At 44.2% G+C, this 20783-nt stretch overlaps 3 protein-coding genes across 3 annotated transcripts; 1 reads left to right on the top strand and 2 right to left on the bottom strand.

The window, feature by feature from the left end:
• Nucleotides 1–7435: 7435 nt before the first annotated feature.
• Nucleotides 7436–9969, bottom strand: LOC118426327 (histone-lysine N-methyltransferase PRDM9-like). Its single transcript, XM_035835636.1, has 2 exons — nt 8908–9969; nt 7436–8489 (listed from the first exon to the last, which is right to left on the bottom strand). Exon 2 carries the CDS (start codon nt 8480–8482, stop codon nt 7730–7732), a length of 753 nt encoding a protein of 250 aa, XP_035691529.1. The 5' UTR covers nt 8483–8489; nt 8908–9969; the 3' UTR covers nt 7436–7729.
• A 200-nt stretch (nt 9970–10169) lies between these two features.
• LOC118425385 lies at nt 10170–11069 on the top strand. The gene has a single exon (XM_035834192.1). The coding sequence runs from the start codon at nt 10170–10172 to the stop codon at nt 11067–11069; it is 900 nt and encodes a 299-aa protein (XP_035690085.1).
• On the bottom strand, nt 10997–14022 carry LOC118426325 (zinc finger protein 845-like). Its single transcript, XM_035835635.1, has 2 exons — nt 13924–14022; nt 10997–13281 (listed from the first exon to the last, which is right to left on the bottom strand). The coding sequence occupies exon 2, from the start codon at nt 13272–13274 to the stop codon at nt 11409–11411; it is 1866 nt and encodes a 621-aa protein (XP_035691528.1). The 5' UTR covers nt 13275–13281; nt 13924–14022; the 3' UTR covers nt 10997–11408.
• Between the last annotated feature and the right edge of the window lie 6761 nt (nt 14023–20783).

The raw sequence follows: 20783 nt of genomic DNA, 5'->3' as shown, positions 1-20783 counted from the left end.
CAATCATAGCAGTTTTTTCTATGTATCTCTTGTCTTGGACGTGATATGGTCTTGAAATTTTAGGTGGTAGATAGCTTTTAGTGTCATGACAAAGTGGAGCAAGTTTCAGCCCCCTAACATTTAATTTAGGAACTGCAGGGGCGTTTTTGTCAAGACATTCCAAAGAGGATAACTGCAGAAAGGATTGGCGGATTGGCATCATATTAGGCATGCGGGTACCTTAGGCAAAGATGTTCATAATGATATACATGTTATGCAAATGAGGACTTAATTTGCATAATTAATGAGGAAATTGTATAATTCCATTGTTTTCAATAACTGGACTTCAATAAATGTAACACATGTTATTTATGATAGGTGGAATATAAGCAGATACTAAATATGGTAATGAGGAAATTATTTGCATAATTTATGTAAAAATTGCAAAACCGCTTTATGATTAATAATGGGAATTTTATAATTGTGACGTGTACGTTTGTCAATGATGAACAACGCCATGCATAAATTATGTTAATGTCTTAGTCATTTGCATGAAATTTACAAAAGCTCTAAATTTTCATGGAGGTATGAGGTCGCCGAACTCTAGTTTTCTTTTACTGTTTGTTATTCTTGTGAGGCTACAAAGGTAACATGACGATATGTTATTGTGACTAATGCTGTGTATTCAAATATCGTCATTTTAAGTATGCGTCCTTTTGGAATACTCGACAGTGAGAACATTACATTTCTGCAATATTTCAGATTGAAAGCTGTATTTAAGTTATTTAACGTTTATCTGCTTATGAGAAGATCAAATCTACCTTTAGAAAACCTTTAATTGAGGTCACACATTATGTACTAAAGATCTATACAGCACTTGAATATTCTATTGGTCTCCTTAACGATACAATATTGAGGGACAGTAACCAGCTTTTTATCGCTATGGGTGACGTACATTATAATAAGGCAATCAAAACTCTTCAAAGAAAGACGTTCATCAAATTTCGATATCTAGGTATATAAAGAAATGACTTGCACAGAAATGTTCCTAAGAGACGGATAATTTCTCCAACACTCAAATGCTTCAGACATCGCTCATCACTGACGAAGAGAAAAGAGCGAAATGTCAATGCGTAAGGAATTCTGACGACAGGTGGAGCCCGTTATGTGTCTCTTAACATCTCATGTAAGTAATAGAAAGGAGCGTCAGGAGCTATAATATTTGTTGCTGGAGGGAATCAAGAAAAAAAACATTCGGCGTGGAAAGATAGTTACAGTGGTGTCATACGGGTCAGTTTCCACCAACTGGCCATCCTGTCCCTTGGCAATTTCCATCGTCTCACTGGTAATACTATATAATTGTATAAACGTATTTTTAGAGTAAATGGAAAGGAGTGCCAGTAGCCACTATTGTCTCAGTATGCAGGGTTCAAAGAAACACTAAGTGGCGTGGAAATATAGTTACAGTGGCGCCAAAAGGGTCAGTCACCACCAACTGTCCGTCCGTTCCCATGGCGACACCCCACGGGTTTTTCATGTTCGCGACAGTACGGACAAACTCCCCGCGGCTTGTGAACATGTCCACCCTGTATTTGGCTTTGTTTGCTACGATGATGCGACCCAAGGAGTCCACACAAATACCTTTAGGGGCAAGCAGTTTGTCTTCTCTGATTTCAAATTCCAATATCTTCTCTCCAAATTGATTGTACTTCATGATGCTTCTATGGGAGTCCGTAAGAAGGATATTTCTCTCCCTGTCCGATACGACTCCGCCGACTACTTTATGGGTCAACTCTTTGTTGAACACCTCAAAACCCCAAACAAGCGATCCATTCGGTTGGAACACCATTATCATATGTCCCTCTCCCACGATAACTTTGTTATTGCGCACGTCTATCGCAATGCTGGGATGGGGACTCCAACTCATAAAGCGTATGCCAAACGTATTTATGGGATGTCCGTCCCTACGGTACTGTACGACTTGTGCATCAGGATGATATGCGACTCTACCCCCCACTACCCACAGGCAGCCAGGTTTCACGTCAATAGCAACACTGAAAGGATACATTCTCCAATTTTCACCCGGCACTGCCGTTGGAAAGAGGCGGAGATAGGTCCCATTGATGCTGAAGACTTGAACTCGATTGTTGAATAAGTCGGTGACAAAAATCTCACTGTCAGCTGACACAGCTACCCCGTAGATTTTTGTGAATTTCCCAGGCTCTTTTTCTTTCCCTATCCCACCAAAGGTGATGTTGTCCAACTTTCTAACATAGCTTTCTGCAATTAGTAATAAAAATCGTATGAGCACTAGTCACAAAACACTCATCTAGAACATTTATTGTCGGTACTAAACCATTCACACACGCGCGCGCACGCACACACACACACACACTGGCGCACACACTGTGAGGCACACACACACACACACGCACACACACACACACACTCACTCACATACACATACATACACTCACCTACACATATACACACACAACACAAATCAACGTTAGATGCAAATGCAGATCATTTAAATCCATAAAACCACTCATTACAGAAAATGGGCCTCTTCGTCTTCCACTGCTTCAAAAAAAGAAGCCAAAGCTTAAATCTTAGTTCGCAACAGTGCGCATTAGAATAGCCACTTGCCACACTTGTCACCATTTTTATCTTGCAATATCCGCATCCGTTTTTCTTTATACTGTTGGTTTTATGTTGCAGTTAGCTCTCAGGCGAGAATTTGTAGTAGACGGATCCATTCCGTGAACAAGACTTACGGAGGCAGCCACACATTTGGGTACTGAGTCTCAACTAGTTTCACAGGATATAGCATCAAGTTTAGTTCCTCTATGATGCCAATTACCAACACAGATGAACTTTCATGTAAACTCAGATATTTTGATATTGTTTAATGACACAAATTGTCCAAGATAAACCCATCAAAACAAAAAAGCCAAGCGAAGTTTCGGTCTAGTCTCACCTGTACTCTGCGAACTGTTGGAGACCGCCGGAGGTGTGGGGACAGAACTGCAGCAGTCAGTCGGAACAGAGGTAAAGGTAGTAGCCACAGTCGTTGTCGTCTGTAGATAGAGGGTCACAATATCTTGTCATTAGTTCATCTTAAAAGATTATCCAATTAAACTTCCAAGGACAATACAATAGAAAGAAATGGTGAAGAAAGCCACCAAGGCGATAAGGATATGAGACGCGTACCTCTGGTGGGTTGGTGCTGGCGAAGACCCAGAGAGAGATTCCGCCGACGATGCACCCTCCGAGGACCACAGCTACTGCTACATTTATCAAACACGTCCGGCGACGTGCACATTCTGAAATAAATGGTACAATTACATCAAATTGATTAATTTGTAGGGTGTTTTGCAAAAGAAAAAAATATTTTAAGACACACGATCAAGCCAATAGAACATACAAATGACACAAAATGACAAATGTTTCTCTCCTGAAGTGGGCGTAGCTACTTTCCAAGCAGAGGTAAGGCTCCGGCTGTTTGTTGACGTTTTTTAGCCGTTTTTATCGGGATTTCTATTTTGTCTTGTATCTTGCTGTGTCAGGCCTAACCGGGAGACATCAAAATTTCAGTACAAAACAGAAAGCCCGATAAAAACGCCGAAAAAAACAAAACTCAACAAACAGCCGGAGCCTAACCTCTGCTTGGAGAGTAGACCTTAGCTAGAATAAGGCTAGCTTCACAAACAGAACGTTCATCCTGAAATATCTTGTCTGGAATCAGTTTCACTGTAAGCCAAAGCCTGCCTACAAGCCAGTTTACATACAAAACCAGTATATCAACCAAAGTCTTCGAAATAGCATCATCATTATACACATTTATCTTACCCCAGGCTGCAGGATGTTGGATGTTTGGCACGTACATCGGATTTGGATGAAGCGCATTCTGGACATGTTGCCTTTCCTCACTAACATTGTCGGAAGACTTGGCACCATTGCTCGATGGGGTGCTCAGCACATCATTGGTGATGTTTGAAGCAGCCATTGGTTTCTGCATGGGGGATCTTGTTTGGGTGTGGATGTCCCCTGACGCAATGTCATCCTGGTCCATGTATGCGACAGCATATGGTTCAATGTCCACATCATCAGAGGCGACATTGGCTGTTTGTCCGGTTGCATCCGCAACATCAGTCCTCCGGACTGGGCGATCATTCCCACTGACGCCATGCTTCTGGTATTTCACAGCGTAGGGCTGGATGACTTCACAGTCGGCTGGCCCAACGGCAGATTCATCGTTTTCCTGGTATTTAACTGCATATGGCTGGATGCAGGAATTACCAACATTGCTAGCTGACTCGACGATGTCTTCCAGAATGACAAGATTAGAAGGGTTTGCCTGTGCCATACTAGTTCTCGGTTGTCTGTTGTGGCGTCTCTAGGTACGGTTCTCAGAATCTGATACCTTTGTGACAATGCTTAGCGTGATATGCACTGCGACCGAGTTCGTTGAACAGATGGCTGGATGTGATTGCCCCTTGCCACACCGAGGGTTCTGCCTGTGGTATCAGACGGACGGCGTCTATTTCGCTGATCGCAGTTTTTGCTGCCCTGTCACTAAAATTTGCTACCTCTAGTACCTCTAGTATACATAACACTCAGTGGGAGCAGACGACGTCTTATTTCCTAGAAAGTAGGATTGATTTAATCTGCCGTGTAGAAATGGTGACGTTTTCGTTGCTTCTGAATAAATATTGTTAGAGGAGCAAAATGAATAATTTCAACTATGCTTGCTTAAAAATCAGCAAAGAGAATGTCATTTTTCATTCATAGCCTGACACTCGTAATCTCATGAGCAGACAATAAGAAATCTTAATACCGACTGAGCCCATGAAAACACACAATAAATCTATTCGCCAAATCAGTCCGCCCACAAGTCATCTTCTGATACCAGACAATTCATATCTGTGCTGGCCGTTTACCTGTTGTTTTTTTTTTACTTGTTGTGATTCTTGTGAAGCTGTACAAGGCGTGGTTTAAACTTTTCTTCTTTTTTAGATTCGCTCTTTCCTTGTAATAACATGGTTCGGTAACGTCTATATATCATGGTCAAGGGTTGACCAGAGCAGATTTTACCGACGCAGCTTTGGACTTGAAATAGCCCTGAGTGACATACTTTAAAAAATTATTTTAACCTGCATTTAACATGTTACATATTAACGCTGTATCTGTTGATTATTGCCTGTTGACGGCCACAATTTTTGTTACTTCTTTTGATAAGTAATTTAGGGCACACGCTTTCACGTTTGGACATGTTTCGTATTTTAAAGTACAGGCTTCTGACGTTTGCAAGACCACCAAATCTCTATGATTTAAAAGAGTGCCGTGTGGACATTATGACGCTTCTCGTATAAAATTTTTTTTCTCCTTCTTCGCCGCACTTTCTTCTGCCCAGTGATTGCTTGTCTTTCAAGTCTCCCATTACATATTTTTTCTGGTCATTTGCTGGCGTCAAACTGCTATCACCATGGCGATTGCCATACTCTAGTTACTTTACTCTAGTCTACTTCTCTCTGCATTGGTAGTTGTCATCTATTCTTTTTGCACTTTGCGACTTGCAGTCGCAAAATGCCTTCTGGCCAGTGTAGTCGCCGTTGTGATGTTGAGATGAACGGACCTGTTCAATCAGGCATTTCTTCAACATGTTCGCACTAGCGCAGTGGTAAAGTTTACGCATTCTAAACCAATGCACCCGGTTCGAATCCGGGGAGGTAGATTTGTTTCAACTTTTTTTTTCTTTTTTACATCCATTAGAATACTTACTAATTTTTCATCCATTTGGCCACACCAATTTATTTCTTTGGTTAACGGATTCGCCGCTTCGTACGCGTTTTTTTTGCCGAATAGAAATAAAAATTAAAACAAAAAAACAAAACAAAAACTTAGAAATGCCCCGCAACAGAGCTCACTCAAAAACAGGCAATGTGTAGTGAAATTTGCTGCAGTTCACGCAAATTTTAACAGGTGGCGTCTAGATCTGCTGCAGTTCAGGCACATATGTGAATCTCTCCATGCGCCAATATCAGGTTTAGTTACTCTGTTCTATTTATATGACATTCTAATAACTAGAAAAAAACGTTCACACACGCAAACATTGGCAAAATGCCAGCTTTTTTAAAAGCACTTATTTTTTTAGTTTCTAACGGCTATAAGATTGTCTTTCCTATATTTGGTCAAACACAAAAATTAAAACTTCGGACCGCAATTAGGGACTCCAGGTTTTATGGTCCACAATAGACTCCACATAACTGGATAAACCACCTGAACATCTTATTTACAAGTGGAGTAATTCTTGTGGGATGTACACATCCTGCCATGGGCTGTGGATTGATGAACAAACTAACATACAGCGTCGTTATTGGAAGTATCGAGCTTTTGCAAGTGGGATGGCCCCGAGACGTTTCTATGAGATCTGTTGGAGGGAGTTGGGAAATTTTTACCTTGTAGTTAGCCAGCAAGGTAACTGACATCTACCACATAAGAAACATTGCATGGAACTTACTTTATAAAACCTTTATTTCGCTTGTCAGTAATTAGCTATTAAATCTAACATATCAGCCATGACAGCAGCTTCATGCAACACACGTTTACTTCACAATTCTTCACGTCGAACACTCCAGGTATGGCATCACCAGTAGTCAGTGTATACTGTACTCCTTCACTCCGTAGAGCTCACTCGGAATCCCTCTATGACTAGGTCATGCTGTACAGGTTAGGCCATGTTGATTTGATTATATGGATGTCATCCTCTGGGAACCTGATGCAAGCGTGCGAATAAAAAAAGGTTTGACCCCCTAAAAAGTTGCATTCAGTATGAAATGGTAAGTGGGCAGAAAGGTTGAACAAATAACTAAACACACAGAACTTGGTATATTGAAGAACAGTTTTTTTTTATTAAATGGACGAAAATTGGTGCGCACGCAGACGTCATCCATATGATAAATTCAACATGGCCTTAGTAAATAAGCTACAAAATGAGCATCACAGCCTCTAAGTTCAGACACACTAAACAGGTTACACTGAAGCACATACACAATGTAGGACATCAGTAGAAAGTCAGGTGTCAGGGTAGCCTACACTGGATCTGATGGAAATGTTTTAGTTACTGAGTTACACCACGCTTGTTTCTACATTTTGTACTTACTTTATCAGATCAACCATGACAGCCACTTCATATACATGAAACAAGCTTACATCACAATTATTCGTAAATAATGTTCAACACTCAGCCTAGAGTATATTTATTCCTGTGTAACATACCTTCTCATAATTCCACCAGGTGTCATTATACCGCCACCTCAAAAAAACGTTGCTATAGAGGCCTTCTCAAGATTGTCTTCAACAACTAAATATCTGAATTGTATTACATTTAAGATATTTAACATTCGGTGTTCAATACAATCTTGGGAAGACCTCTACACAAATTTTTTTTGAGGTGGCGGCATAATGACACCTGGTGGAATTATGATGTTATAGTATAGCTTAGTGACAATGGTAGACAAGTTCTTCTGTTCACCTGTACCTACACCCCATACACATTCTAAGCTTTTCATCATCGTATTATGCTAGCATCTGATTTCAGACAGCATATGACTTCAGACTGAATACCCAAATTACTTATACTCATAGTCACAGCACATGTAGTCTCTCTTCACCAGTATGAGTTCGCATATGTTTGGACGATTAAGACTTGTATTAAAATTGTCCTGTACCCGCACACCCCACACATTTAGAGTTTCTCTCCTGCGTGTTTGACTCGATGTTGGTTCAAGATGAACTTATGTGCAGTAGAAAAATCACACTGGCTACACTGGTGGATTTTTTCACCTGTATGAGTTTGCATATGTTGGAATAACCGACCCTTCCGAGCTGTCCTGTACCCACACTCCCCACACATGTAGGGTTTCGTGTGTTTTGCTTGATGTTGGCTCAAGGTGGATTTCTGTGCAGCAGAATAGTCACACTGGTCACATTTGTAGGTTTTTTCATCTATATGACTTCTCATATGCTTGGAAAGGCTCCCCTTGTCAGATGTCCTGTAGCAACATTTGCCACAGATGTACGGGTTTTCACTGGAGTGTTTTGCTAGATGCTTGTCCAAACTGCTCTTCCTAGCAGTAGAATGATCACAGTGGTCACACTTATAAGGTTTTTCCCCTGTATGAGTTCTCATATGTCTGGCTAAAACAGACTTCCAAGCTGCCCTGTACCCACACTCCCCACACATGTAGGGTTTTGCACTTGTATGCGTTCTCATATGTTTGGAAAAGTTTCCCTTGTAAGTTGCCCTGTACCCGCACTCCCCACACATGTAGGGCTTCTCTCCAGTATGTGTTTCTGGATGATTGTCCAAAGTGGTTTTGGTTCCTGTCAACTTGTCTTCAATCTTGCTTGCATCTCTGCCCCATAGAACTTCAGTAGGAGACCCAGCACAAACATTCTGGGGAACAGCAGTTGGAGACCCACTACCCGCCTCTGCCATGTCTGACCTAATGGACAAAAAATTACAATGATGAAACACATGAATCAAACATATGATGAGTCAAGAGTGTATTTTTCTGCTGATGACAAAGATGGGAAGTTGCTACAATGTCTGACAAGCCCATGCATTGGCATAATTTTACAAACGATTTCTTTAAAATTGTTGAAAGTTGACCACACATGTGTGACCTGGAAATTTGCTCTCCCTGTTAACATGGTTTTTGCATTATTTCTGATGATACTCATGACAAAACTGATAACAAAACGACCCTCTTTTGTCTCGACAGCAGTTTTGTGCCCCCCTCCCCAATTTTCTCCCTCAAAAGTCTTATATTCCGCCCAAATGTCGCCGATACACCAGAGAGATGACCTATAGCTACTCTGCTTCACCATAATGTACATATTTAGCATAATCCAAGTTCTTACCTGGTTCCAGTGTTGATTTTTTGCTCCACACAATCCTACCAGTCTTCTACGCGAACATAGGGGTGAAAGGTGAACTGAGTATGGGTGAAAGGTCACATCTTGCGCCTGGTTACTCGATTTAGTGTCTGAATAGTTCTGCCTACATTGTAAAAGTGTCGCACTCATCCGCAGAGCTGTTTTGTCATTTTGTTTCTTTCTTATTCTTACCTATTAGCCAACATCTTCATAGCAATTACAGTCGCTTCATATAAACTCTTCATGATCATAAATCTTTAATGACGTAAATAACTCCAGATGTAAACCAATATCTAACAGTGTACAGGCTAGTAAACATTGAGAAAATTAACATCAAGCCTCTATGTTTATGCACTGAAGAAACATTTTGTAGGATGTCAGCAGAAAGTCAGCTGTCAGGATGTAAGTACTCGACAGAGACTAAGTAGCTGTACAGTGTTATCATCTCAATATTAAACCAATATATAGTTTACATGAGAAACTAAACATTAAGTCTCCATGTTTATGCACCATTGTTACACTGAAGAAACGTTTTGTAGGATGTCGGTAGAATGTCAGCTGTCAGGAGAGCCTATGTCAGTACTCGACAGAGACTAAGTCGCTGAACAGTTGCTGTGCAGTGTTATCATATCTGTAGGGATTCTCTTCTGTAGCCTTCTCACAGTTCTAGTACCATAGGGCATGTGGGTAATGCCGTATGGTAATGCCCCTCCAAGCGGGAATGTTGGAAACACGTCTCTACAAATATGGGACTTTACACTTTGACCTTAGCTCACAATGCACCACAAGTGCAGATGCACACTGGGAACTGTGAAATGATTTGCTCACATTGGCGTGGGACACAAGTACATGTGTTAAACCTTAAGGTAGAAGAACACAGTTCTTGGCCTTCAAGGATTTCTATAGTTAAAAGGTGGCTGATATCGATGTGAATAAAATTATAGTAGGGTGAAGCATCCAAGCTAGTAAAACATGTTGATGTTGAAGTAACCTACATAACCAGAAAAAGCTATGATTTTGAACTTTTTTTTTCCTCTTTGAAATGGTAATGTGTAGTCTCTACCAGACTCCGGATCGCTGGAAAATCGTAGAAATGGAACAAATAGAGAGGAATATAACCGACCAGGGAACAGCTCGCGATCCCGTGCTGTTCCCTGGCCGGTTATATTCCTCTGGCCGGCTTACTCCTCTGATTTGTTCAATTTCTACGATTTTTCCAGCGATCCGGAGTCTGGTAGAGACTAGTAATGTGGGGCTGTGCAGAACTTGGGCTGTCCAGAACTTGGGCTGTGCAGAACTGGGGCTGTGCAAAACGGGGCTGTGCAGAACTTGGGCTGTGCAGAACTGGTGCTGTGCAGAACTGGGGCTGTGCAGAACTGGGGCTGTGCAGAACTTGGGCTGTGCAGAACTGGGGCTGTGCAGAACTTGGGCTGTGCAGAAGTTGGGCTGTGCAGAACTTGGGCTGTGCAGAACTGGTGCTATGCAGACCTGGGGCTGTGCAGAACTGGGACCGTGCAGAACTTGGGCTGTGCAGAACTTGGGCTGTGCAGAACTGGTGCTGTGCAGAACTTGGCCTGTGCAGAACTGGGGCTGTGCAGAACTTGGGCTGTGCAGAACTGGGGCTATGCAGAACTTGGGCTGTGCAGAACTTGGGCTGTGCAGAACTTGGGCTGTGCAGAACTTGGGCTGTTCAGAACTGGGGATGTGCAGAACTTGGGCTGTGCAGAACTTGGGCTGTGCAGAACTTGGGCTGTGCAGAACTTGGGCTGTGCAGAACTGGGACCGTGCAGAACTTGGGCTGTGCAGAACTTGGGCTGTGCAGAACTGGGGCTGTGCAGAAATTGGGCTGTGCAGAACTGGGGCTGTGCAAAATGGGGCTGTGCAGAACTGGGGCTGTGCAGAACTGGGACGGTGCAGAACTTGGGCTGTGCAGAACTGGGGCTGTGCAGAACTGGGGCTGTGCAGAATTTGGGCTGTGCAGAACTGGGGCTGTGCAGAACTTGGGCTGTGCAGAACTGGGGCTGTGCAGAACTGGGGCTTCCAGATTTCAGTCGAACTACTTTTTTTACACCAACGTCATTGAAAGTACTGTGTTCTTTGTACATCCGTTTTCTCTGTTCCATGTGCTTGTATGTATAGCTGGATAAGTTCTGTTTACCTACTCTCCAAGCAGAGGTTAGACTCCGTTTTTTTCAACGTTTTTTTAGTACGTTTTTATCGGGCTTTCTATTTTGTCATTCTTTGCTGTGTCCAACCTGGACACAGCAAAGTTCTCATCAGCGTGCATAGGTAGATGCTGGACAACATCTGATTTCCTAGTTGCTGAACACTAACACCTGTAGTTTTTGTTCACCCGTATGGGTTCTCATATGTTTGTAGATATTAGACTTGTAAGACGTTCTGAAAGCGAATAGAGATTGTCTCCAGTGTGTTTGGCCAAATGTTTGTTCAAGGTGGACTTATGCATGTAGCAGAATATAGTCACACTAGTCACACTTGTATGGCTTTTCTCCTGTATGAGTTTTCATATGTCGAGATAAGTTAGACTTTTGATTTGTCCTGTACCCACACTCCCCACACATGTGGGGTTTCTCTCCAGTGTGCTTTGCTAGATGATAGCCCAATGCAGATTTATCTGCTGCAGAATAGTCACACTGGTCACACTTGTAGGGCTTTTCACCAGTATGGGTTCTAATATGCCGGGATAAGTTACACTTTTGAGCTGTCCTATACCCACACTCCCAACACAAGTGGGGTTTCTCTCCAGTGTGTTTGGCTGCTAGATGGGTGTCCAAAGTGTTTTTTGTAGCAGCAGAGTAGTCACACTGGTCACATTTGTAGGGTTTTTCACCTGTGTGGGTCCTCATATGTTGGGATAAGTGAGACTTTAAAACTGCCCTGTACCCGCACTCCCCACACATGTAGGGTTTGTTACCAGTGTGCTTTGCTAGATGATAGTTCAACGCAGATTTATCTGCAGCAGAATAGTCACACTGGTCACACTTGTAGGGTTTTTCACCATTGTGGATTCTCATATGCTGGGCTAAGTTACACTTTTGAGCTGTCCTGTACCCACACGCAGCACACATGTAGGATTTGTCACTGGTGTGTTTGGCAAGGTGATCGTTCAAGGTGGATTTCCTTGCTGCAGAATAGTCACACAGGTCACACTTGTAGGGTTTTTCAACTGCATGAGTTCTCATATGTTGGGATAAGTGAGATTTCAAAACTGCCCTGTACCCGCACTCGCCACACATGTAGGGCTTGTTACCAGTGTGCTTTGCTAGATGATAGCCCAACGCAGATTTATCTGCTGCAGAATAGTCACACTGGTCACACTTGTAGGGCTTTTCACCAGTATCGGTTCTAATATGCAGAGATAAGTTAGACTTTTGAGCTGTCTTGTACCCACACTCCCCACACATGTAGGGCTTATCACCAGTGTGTATGGATAGATGTTGGTCCAAAGTAGATTTCTTTGCAGCAGAATAGTCACACTGATCACACTTGTAAGGTTTTTCACCTGTATGGGTTCTCATATGTTGGAATAAGGTAGACTTGTTAGTTGTCCTGTGACCACACTCAACACACATGTAGGTTTTCTCACCGGTGTGTTTGGCTAGGTGTTCGTTCAAGGTGGATTTCTTTTCTGCAGAATAGTCACACTGCTGGTCACACTTGTAGGGTTTTTCACCGGTATGACTTCTCATATGCCGGAATAAGTTAGACCTTATAGCTGTCCTGTATCCACACTCCCCACACATGTAGGGGTTTTCACCTGTATGTGTTCTCATATGTTGGGATAAGTGAGATTTCAAAACTGCCCTGTACCCGCACTCCCCACACATGTAGGGTTTGGTACCAGTGTGCTTTGCTAGATGATAGCCCAACGCAGATTTATCTGCTGCAGAATAGTCACACTGGTCACACTTGTAGGGCTTGTCGCCTGTATGAGTTCTCATATGTCGGGATAAGTTAGACCTTACAGCGGTCCTGTACCCGCACTCCCCACACATGTAGGGTTTATCTCCGGTGTGTGTGGCTATATGTTGGTCCAAAGTAGATTTCTTTGCTGCAGAATAGTCACACTGGTCACACTTGTAGGGTCTTTCTCCTGTATGCATTCTCATTTGTTCAGATAAGGTAGACTTCCAAGCTACATACCCATACTCGCCACACATGTAGGGCTTCTCTCCCGTTTGTGTTTCTGGATGATTGTCCAAACTGCTTGCTGTTGCAATCTGCTTGTCTTCTAACAACCTTGCGTCTCTTTCCCATAAAACTCCATTAGGAGACCCATCACAGAAGTTCTGGGGAACAGCAGTGGGAGACCCATTATCTGTCTCTGCCATGTCTAACCTATTATGGACAAAATGTTTGGACATCAGTCAAAAAAACGATGTATGATAAATCAATAATGCATGTTTTCTGTTAATACCAAAAATTGCTACAACTGTCCGCCCTCTACTTCCCTCGCATCCTTGTCATAATGTCCTTGATGAAACCTAACTCAGCTCACACGTGTACTCCATACCCCCCCCCCTCCCGCATTTTTCTTGTTCATGCATCTGTGTTACAAACCATATCCTTAACACCAGTGCTGAAGGTGAGGTTTTCGTAGACTTGCTTAAAGTTAATAACACAAGCATGCTTCTAAGAGTTCGAAAGACGTGTGTATATAGACGTATAGGACTTATAAGGACTCAAAACGATGTAACTTTATCTCTGTTATATACTTTGTCTGACCCTTGCCTCTTCCCTCATGACCTCAATGAAAAGCGGCCTGCAGGCCGATTTGAGCATTCATGAATAAATAAAGGTTCAAACAAACAAACAGACGTCGACCTTGAGACGTGTGGTTTCGCCCCCCTCCCCCTCCTGAGTTTCCCCACCCCCGAAAGTCTTACTTTCCGTCGTAACGTGTCCCATACACCATAGAAATGACCTATAATTTCTCTGCGTCACGATTAAGCAGTCATTTAGTATAATTCTCGTTCTTACCTGCTTCCAGTGCTGATATTTACCTTTACACAATCCCGCGAACGTCTTCTAAGCGAACCAAAGGGTGAAAGGTGAAATTCGCCTGGGTGAAAGGTTATCTTTATACCTTATTACCCAATTTAGTGTCTCGAAAACTCTGCCTACATTATAAGCGGTACCTGTGATGACCTTTCTTTTTCCTTTCTGTTTGCATCATTTTCTTACTTTCTCTCATTGTTCATTTCATACACCGGACATATAAAATCTAGATGGCAAAAATAATCAACGGAGGTGGATAGCGTGCTGTGTACAAAATCCATTCTTTGTATTAATTATTGATCATCGCGTTATAACAGCTATTCATCACCATTGTATGGATGGTAGTTGCCTTTTTCGAGTCTTTTCCCTCTGTGTTGGCGGTTGTCTTCACCCCGTCTCCCTCAAACCCACATCACCACCGAGCTTTCTGCGGATTTTCCTTTGTTGTATTTGCGCACATTTCAGGAGAAAACCATGAAACAGCCAACACACTGTTGGTAACTCACTGTTTGGTATACAATACTGGATAGACAATTTTTTTCATCCTCATTAGCTTCCTTAGAAGTGGTTCATTTTTGAAGTGGTTTTATACGTCCTGACATGGAAATATAATCTAACGTACAGCGTCGTTATTTGGAAAACCAGGCACTTCGACTCTTGACCCCTTCGAACTGCGGTCACCCTGTGACGTTTCCGTGACCGTTCAGGAAAGTTGGGAAGTTCGGAGAGAAATGTCGTCCAACCTGACAGAGGAGACGTCGATTTCGCCCCAGGCTAGGAATATTGCTTCACGGAGGGGTCTCAAGAGCAGTGGGTAACATTAGGTGCGCTACCTCGTACTATATTGCACTTGGGAGTAACATATATGATGTGTTACCTGGTACCTATGTGATGGAAATGGTGGAGGTGAACATAAAATTTTATCTTGTTGTCCGTATCCTGACACGAAAAGGGTCGAAGATATGGCACCTTATTACCTTGAGGTTTTATTCCTCGAAAGTCGATACTATACGGTTAGGTGCACACAGACCTTCAATTGAAACGAAAAGTATCCTTTTTGAGGTGCGTAATTATTGGCCCTCCAGTATGAGTGATGCGGAAATCGTCGTCTGGAGCCTAAAGTCACCTATGTGCTAAAGCGACCATCCTGAAGCAGATGCCTAATTCCACAGAAAGCAGAAAACTTGTCGATGGGCGGGTGGGTGGGACGCTTCAGGCTCCAGACTTTGCCGGAGGGCCAGCACACAGAAGAATGATATATTCATGCGCGCATCTCTTATTTATAGGGGGAGTGACGTCATACTTTTCGGGCCAATCATTGTGCACCTCAAATAGTATCCTTTTTGAGGTGCGTAATTATTGGCCCTCCAGTATGAGTGATGCGGAAATCGTCGTCTTCCGCCTTTGCCATCTCTGGCTATTGAGCCCTTCCTTTTCCCTTTGAACCCCTTAACTTTGTACCTGTATCAGTATCTATAATTAGTATAGATATCTAGCTAACGTAACCGCCCTTCAGCGTAACGCATCAACGTGTCTGTGTCTGTATACATCAACGCGTTCGTATCTGGATCTATCTGGCTAATATAACATTCCTTTGGAAGAACGCTTGTCATCCGCTCCCTCTATACCTCTTTCACCACACCCTTTCTCATTATTCTCTCTCAACTCCCCATCTCTCATTTCCCCTCTCTCAACTCCCTTCTCTCATGTAACTCCTTTCTCATCTTACCTCTCACGCTGCCTCTCCCTTGTACGGTACCCACTCTCAAACAACCCAACACTCATATATAGCCCACTCTCATTTTTTGCTGCACGACAAACAAAATGGAGGAAGCAACGCAAAATTGTTATCTCAAAACCGTTCCTCTACGGTCACTCGAAGGAAGAACGATAAGGACACGGCCAAGCCCAGTTCTGAATTATCCGCGTTAGAGGTAAAACAAAACTATTTTTCCCTCGCATCGCAGGACCATTTGTCTTGAGCCTCGACTGTCTCTATGCCCAACGGCCCCCAGCCTTATCCAACCTCAACTTTCAAGCATCCGCTTGACGATGCTGATCCCCAACCTTTCAGAGGACGGAGACGCTCATATTTGCCACTCTTCCTGCTTAATAAACTCGACCCACCGAAGCAACAATATGGAAAGACACCAGGCTTGCACAAGTGGAGTGCAAAACTGTTCCAAACGCTCACCGCGACCTCGGAGATGCATAATGCCCAAAAGTATTATTCTGAGTCCGGACGACCTCTCAACAGTTCAAACACGAAATTCTTTTTCCTCAATAGAGATAGCGGTAAGCCCAAGATGGAATCGAAAGACAAACATAGTGTTCCACATCATAGCTTCGATGTTGGGATCCGGTGTAAAATCTGTAAGGGTACTTGTGTCGGCTGATTCAACTCAGTCAGTGAAGCGACAGCCAGAGATGATAAATCCGTCTAATACAATAGCGAAGTAACACCTTACGGTATCCAGCCTACGATTTCTTACAAGGTTTCCGACCTAGAAAAGTCCTCCCTTCTTTAATACCAGTTTGAGCCACTTTAGTCTTATTACCAAAATTGTATCAACCAAAAGAGTGTTCTAATCCATGTCTAGCTTTGATGCTTCAATTATGGTACACGATCTCGGAGTGCAATACAGAGAAACGCCCCTAGGTGTCTCAAATCGAAAGCTAACAGGAGGAGCTCATGTGACCACTCCAGAGTCCCTGTCACACAGGCATATGTGGCGATAGGGAGTATACGTGCCTGGCAAAGGCGCATATCACAACATCTGATATCCTTGCGGTTCCACACTGGATTTCTTAGTCTACCAAATGCAGAGGCCGGCGGCCAAGAGCGATCCTTCTCTTTGCGTCGTTTTAGTACTATGTACAACACTTCCCAGGAAAACAAACTCAGATTTTCACAACTATTGTGACCTCTATGGAAAAGATTTCTTGAACTATTTACCCGAGATTACTTCTCACTTGCAGCATTTCCTTTTCGAGCCCCTTTTCTTACATGCGACTTCAAGCTCACTTGTCGAGAACTGCAATTTGCTGAATATTGTCGCTGAAAATGTAGCGTCATTATGCAAAGTCTCGGGCTAGGACGAAAATTAAGTACAGAGCAGAGTGGACTCATTCCTCAGCCAACCGCCATCTATCACACCACAGTCATCTCTCAGTAAGACATTTGGACCCGCATATCTCCAGTTTTAAAACACTTTTATTCAGTTATGCCAAACTGGTTACGAAATGTGAATAAAGAGACTCTTTTTACACAACCAATGCTTTATTCACACCGACGTTTCGGTGACCGTCTGTTACCTTCTTCAGGGCAATTCTGACTGGTTCACATTGTACTGCAGGACAGGTGTCGCTGCTCACAGTTCAGATGCGGTCACAAAACAAAAAGTATTTACATATGTACAAACAGCTTTGATGCACACATTTACAATGCGGTCCCAAACGTAAAGGAGTGTAATACATCCATAACACAATCAGTTGTCAATTAACGATGAATTGATGTAACGTTTTTTTTTTTTTTTTTTCCCCTACTTCTTAAGAATATTGTCCCACACGTGGTTAAGGAATGTGTTTCTTGCGTACTGCCTAGAAAATTCGCACTTGTATACCTTCCAGTGTAATATGCCTTGCCCTTGGTACCTATTTAGTGCGACCGTCCTTATATAACAACACAATTTTGTGGATTCAATGCCTTCTCGATCTCATGGCGATATGATTTCTGGCTTGCGGTCTTCAAAACCTTTTACGGCGAAGTACGAGTAAGTTTTCCTTCCTAAAACATCCACCGTGAGCTCCATATTCTTCTGCGGCACTTCCTGTGCCTGCCTGGGTATTTCCATTTCGTAAACTCACGGAGGTTTTAAACTTGGTTGAGTTCAATGTGAAGACGCTGGTGCCCCCTCTCTGTGTATGAACGGAACTGAACTGAACCGAGATCAATATCTTCCCGCGACACTCGCCGGTGCCTGCCCGGGTCTAACCAACTTCGCGAGCTCTATCCGCGACACTCGCCGGTGCCTGCCCGGGTCTTACCAACTTCGTGAGCTCTACCCGCGACACTCGCCGGTGCCTGCCCGGGTCTTACCATCTTCGCGAGCTCTACCCGCGACACTCGCCGGTGCCTGCCCGGGTCTTACCATCTTCGCGAGCTCTACCCGCGACACTCGCCGGTGCCTGCCCGGGTCTTACCAACTTCGTGAGCTCTATCCGCGACACTCGCCGGTGCCTGCCCGGGTCTTACCATCTTCGTGAGCTCTACCCGCGACACTCGCCGGTGCCTGCCCGGGCCTTACCATCTTCGTGAGCTCTACCCGCGACACTCGCCGGTGCCTGCCCGGGGCCTTACCATTCTCGTGAGCTCTACCCGCGACACTCGCCGGTGCCTGCCCGGGTCTTACCATCTTCGTGAGCTCTACCCGCGACACTCGCCGGTGCCTGCCCGGGTCTTACCATCTTCGTGAGCTCTACCCGCGACACTCGCCGGTGCCTGCCCGGGTCTTACCATCTTCGTGAGCTCTACCCGCGACACTCGCCGGTGCCTGCCCGGGTCTTACCATCTTCGTGAGCTCTACCCGCGACACTCGCCGGTGCCTGCCCGGGTCTTACCATCTTCGTGAGCTCTACCCGCGACACTCGCCGGTGCCTGCCCGGGTCTTACCATCTTCGTGACGTGAGCTCTACCCGCGACACTCGCCGGTGCCCGCCCGGGTCTTACCATCTTCGTGACGTGTGGCGGGTGGACAGCGTGAAGCGTTGAGGCTGTCCTTGTGCCACTCAAGTGTCCGGAAAGGCGAGGAGGGGCGGTCTAAGAGAGACTGCCCGGCTGTCATTCTCGCGCCACCACTTGCTGCTCCGTCTTCTGTCGTACCTGCCGAAACTTCTTACAAGGGTCGTTACGGGTGGGGAAGAACGTCACGCGTGAACCAACACGTCCCAGTTCCTGAGAACTATGCGGAAACAAAAACACAATTATCGATACCGCTGACGAAATTACCGCAAAGTCCAATCGTAACAACATCCACACCATACGCACTCCAAATCCCCCCGCCTAGCGCTCAAAGGAGGGCAAGCCCCGATAACATGAACAGTCCTAGGCCATGCGTGCTCCCCGTACATACACGTTCAACAACAACACGCAAAACCTGGTAAAAAAAACAGGCCACGCACACGACACACCGTGCTAACACCCACGCAATCCAAAAACTTAACAAGCGAAAACGGCCAATAACATGAATGTAACAAAAGCCACGCTCTAGAAACGCTGGCAGTCTGCATTACTACATCGCCCACGAGGAGGATGGTGGTGGGTTTCAATTCCTGAAAAGAACTCCAAAAAATGGTAGCCATAGTGAGTCCCGATGCCATGATGGTGTTATCCTAAAATCCTGCATAAAACCATACACACGAAAAAAATATAAATATTTAAAGAAAATGACAAGAAAATGGCGAAGCTCTAGGTCTGTAAAGGACCTCCGAACTGTATGGAGGCGTTCGTAGAATTCTCTGGTAGAGGATGGATGCAGATTGTGATTTCAGTCAAGGCGATACTGTGAGAGTATCCATCTTGCTTCTTTGTCCGGGTTCTCAAACCACGTGTCTGCGTATCACTAAAACATACAAAAATTAGAAAATGACAAGAAAATAACGAATCTCTCGGTCTGTACTAGTCCTCCACACTGTATGAAGGCGTTCGTAAAATTCCGGATTATAATCTTCATTCAGTCCAGGTAAACTGAGAGGGAATCCATTTTGCTTCTTTGTCCAGGCTCTCAAACCACGTGTCGGTGCAAACTGCTAAAACGTACAAAAATCAGAAAATGACAAGGAAATGGTGAAGATCTCGGTCTGCAACGCTCCTCAATACTAGACAAAAGACTCCCTCGCCTTCAAGGTGGAGGATGGCAACGGATTCTATTATCCTACCACGGTGACACTCAGAGGGTAGCCATGTTGCATCTCCTCGACAGGGACAGCTCTAGCATCCTGGTAACACTTTCAGAAAACAAGAAAAACACACAAATAGCAAAAGTCCTAAACAGCGCCACTAATCAGCGTCGGCGAAAGGTGGCCACAGCAAAATTCAACAGAGGATGCGAGCGTATATACTAACACCTGAAAAGAAACATTCTACATATTAAAGATGGCTCTCCTCGGACCTGCACGCAACGTGTACAAAACGTTCACGAAACAACCAGCAAACAGGCAACAAACAGAAAACACGAAAATGAAACAATGTGACAGTCAACCGGAAAAATCCGCAAGTCCTCCCGTACGTCAAAAAACATGGCTCTGCTAGCACTGCAACAGGCCTAGACTACAAATATCAAACATGTCTCAACACATGTACAACACCATACCACAAAACGAACAAGTAAATGTCCAGACCGGCCTCAGATAAAACTTTACCGTGTTCGACCAAACCTTGCGAGATACCGTGTATCTCTGATACAATCCCCGGGAGAGTACGAGTTGCCGTCACGAGCTTGAGCTGCGGCACCGCATCGTGTAGTAGCGAGTCTCCCGCCGGCATTCTCGTGGCCTTTTCCCGGCAAGTTTTCTGCGCTGGGGCGAGGAAGGACGCACGCTGCTGGCTTCAGACTTTGCCGGAGGGCCAGCACACAGAAGAATGATATATTCATGCGCGCATCTCTTATTTATAGGGGGAGTGACGTCATACTTTTCGGGCCAATCATTGTGCACCTCAAATAGGGCACGAAGCTGAGATGAACAAGTACCTAATTGAAGGTACATGTATGTACTAATTTACACCTGAGAGAATAGTGATGAGATTTGTGTAAAGTTGTGCATTTCCCCAAGCTCGAATGGGG

Source organism: Branchiostoma floridae, chromosome 11 (assembly GCF_000003815.2).
Source record: "Branchiostoma floridae strain S238N-H82 chromosome 11, Bfl_VNyyK, whole genome shotgun sequence".
Taxonomy (NCBI): domain Eukaryota; kingdom Metazoa; phylum Chordata; class Leptocardii; order Amphioxiformes; family Branchiostomatidae; genus Branchiostoma; species Branchiostoma floridae.
Note: the sequence above shows the minus strand (reverse complement) of the source record. Positions and strands in the feature narration are given on the sequence as shown.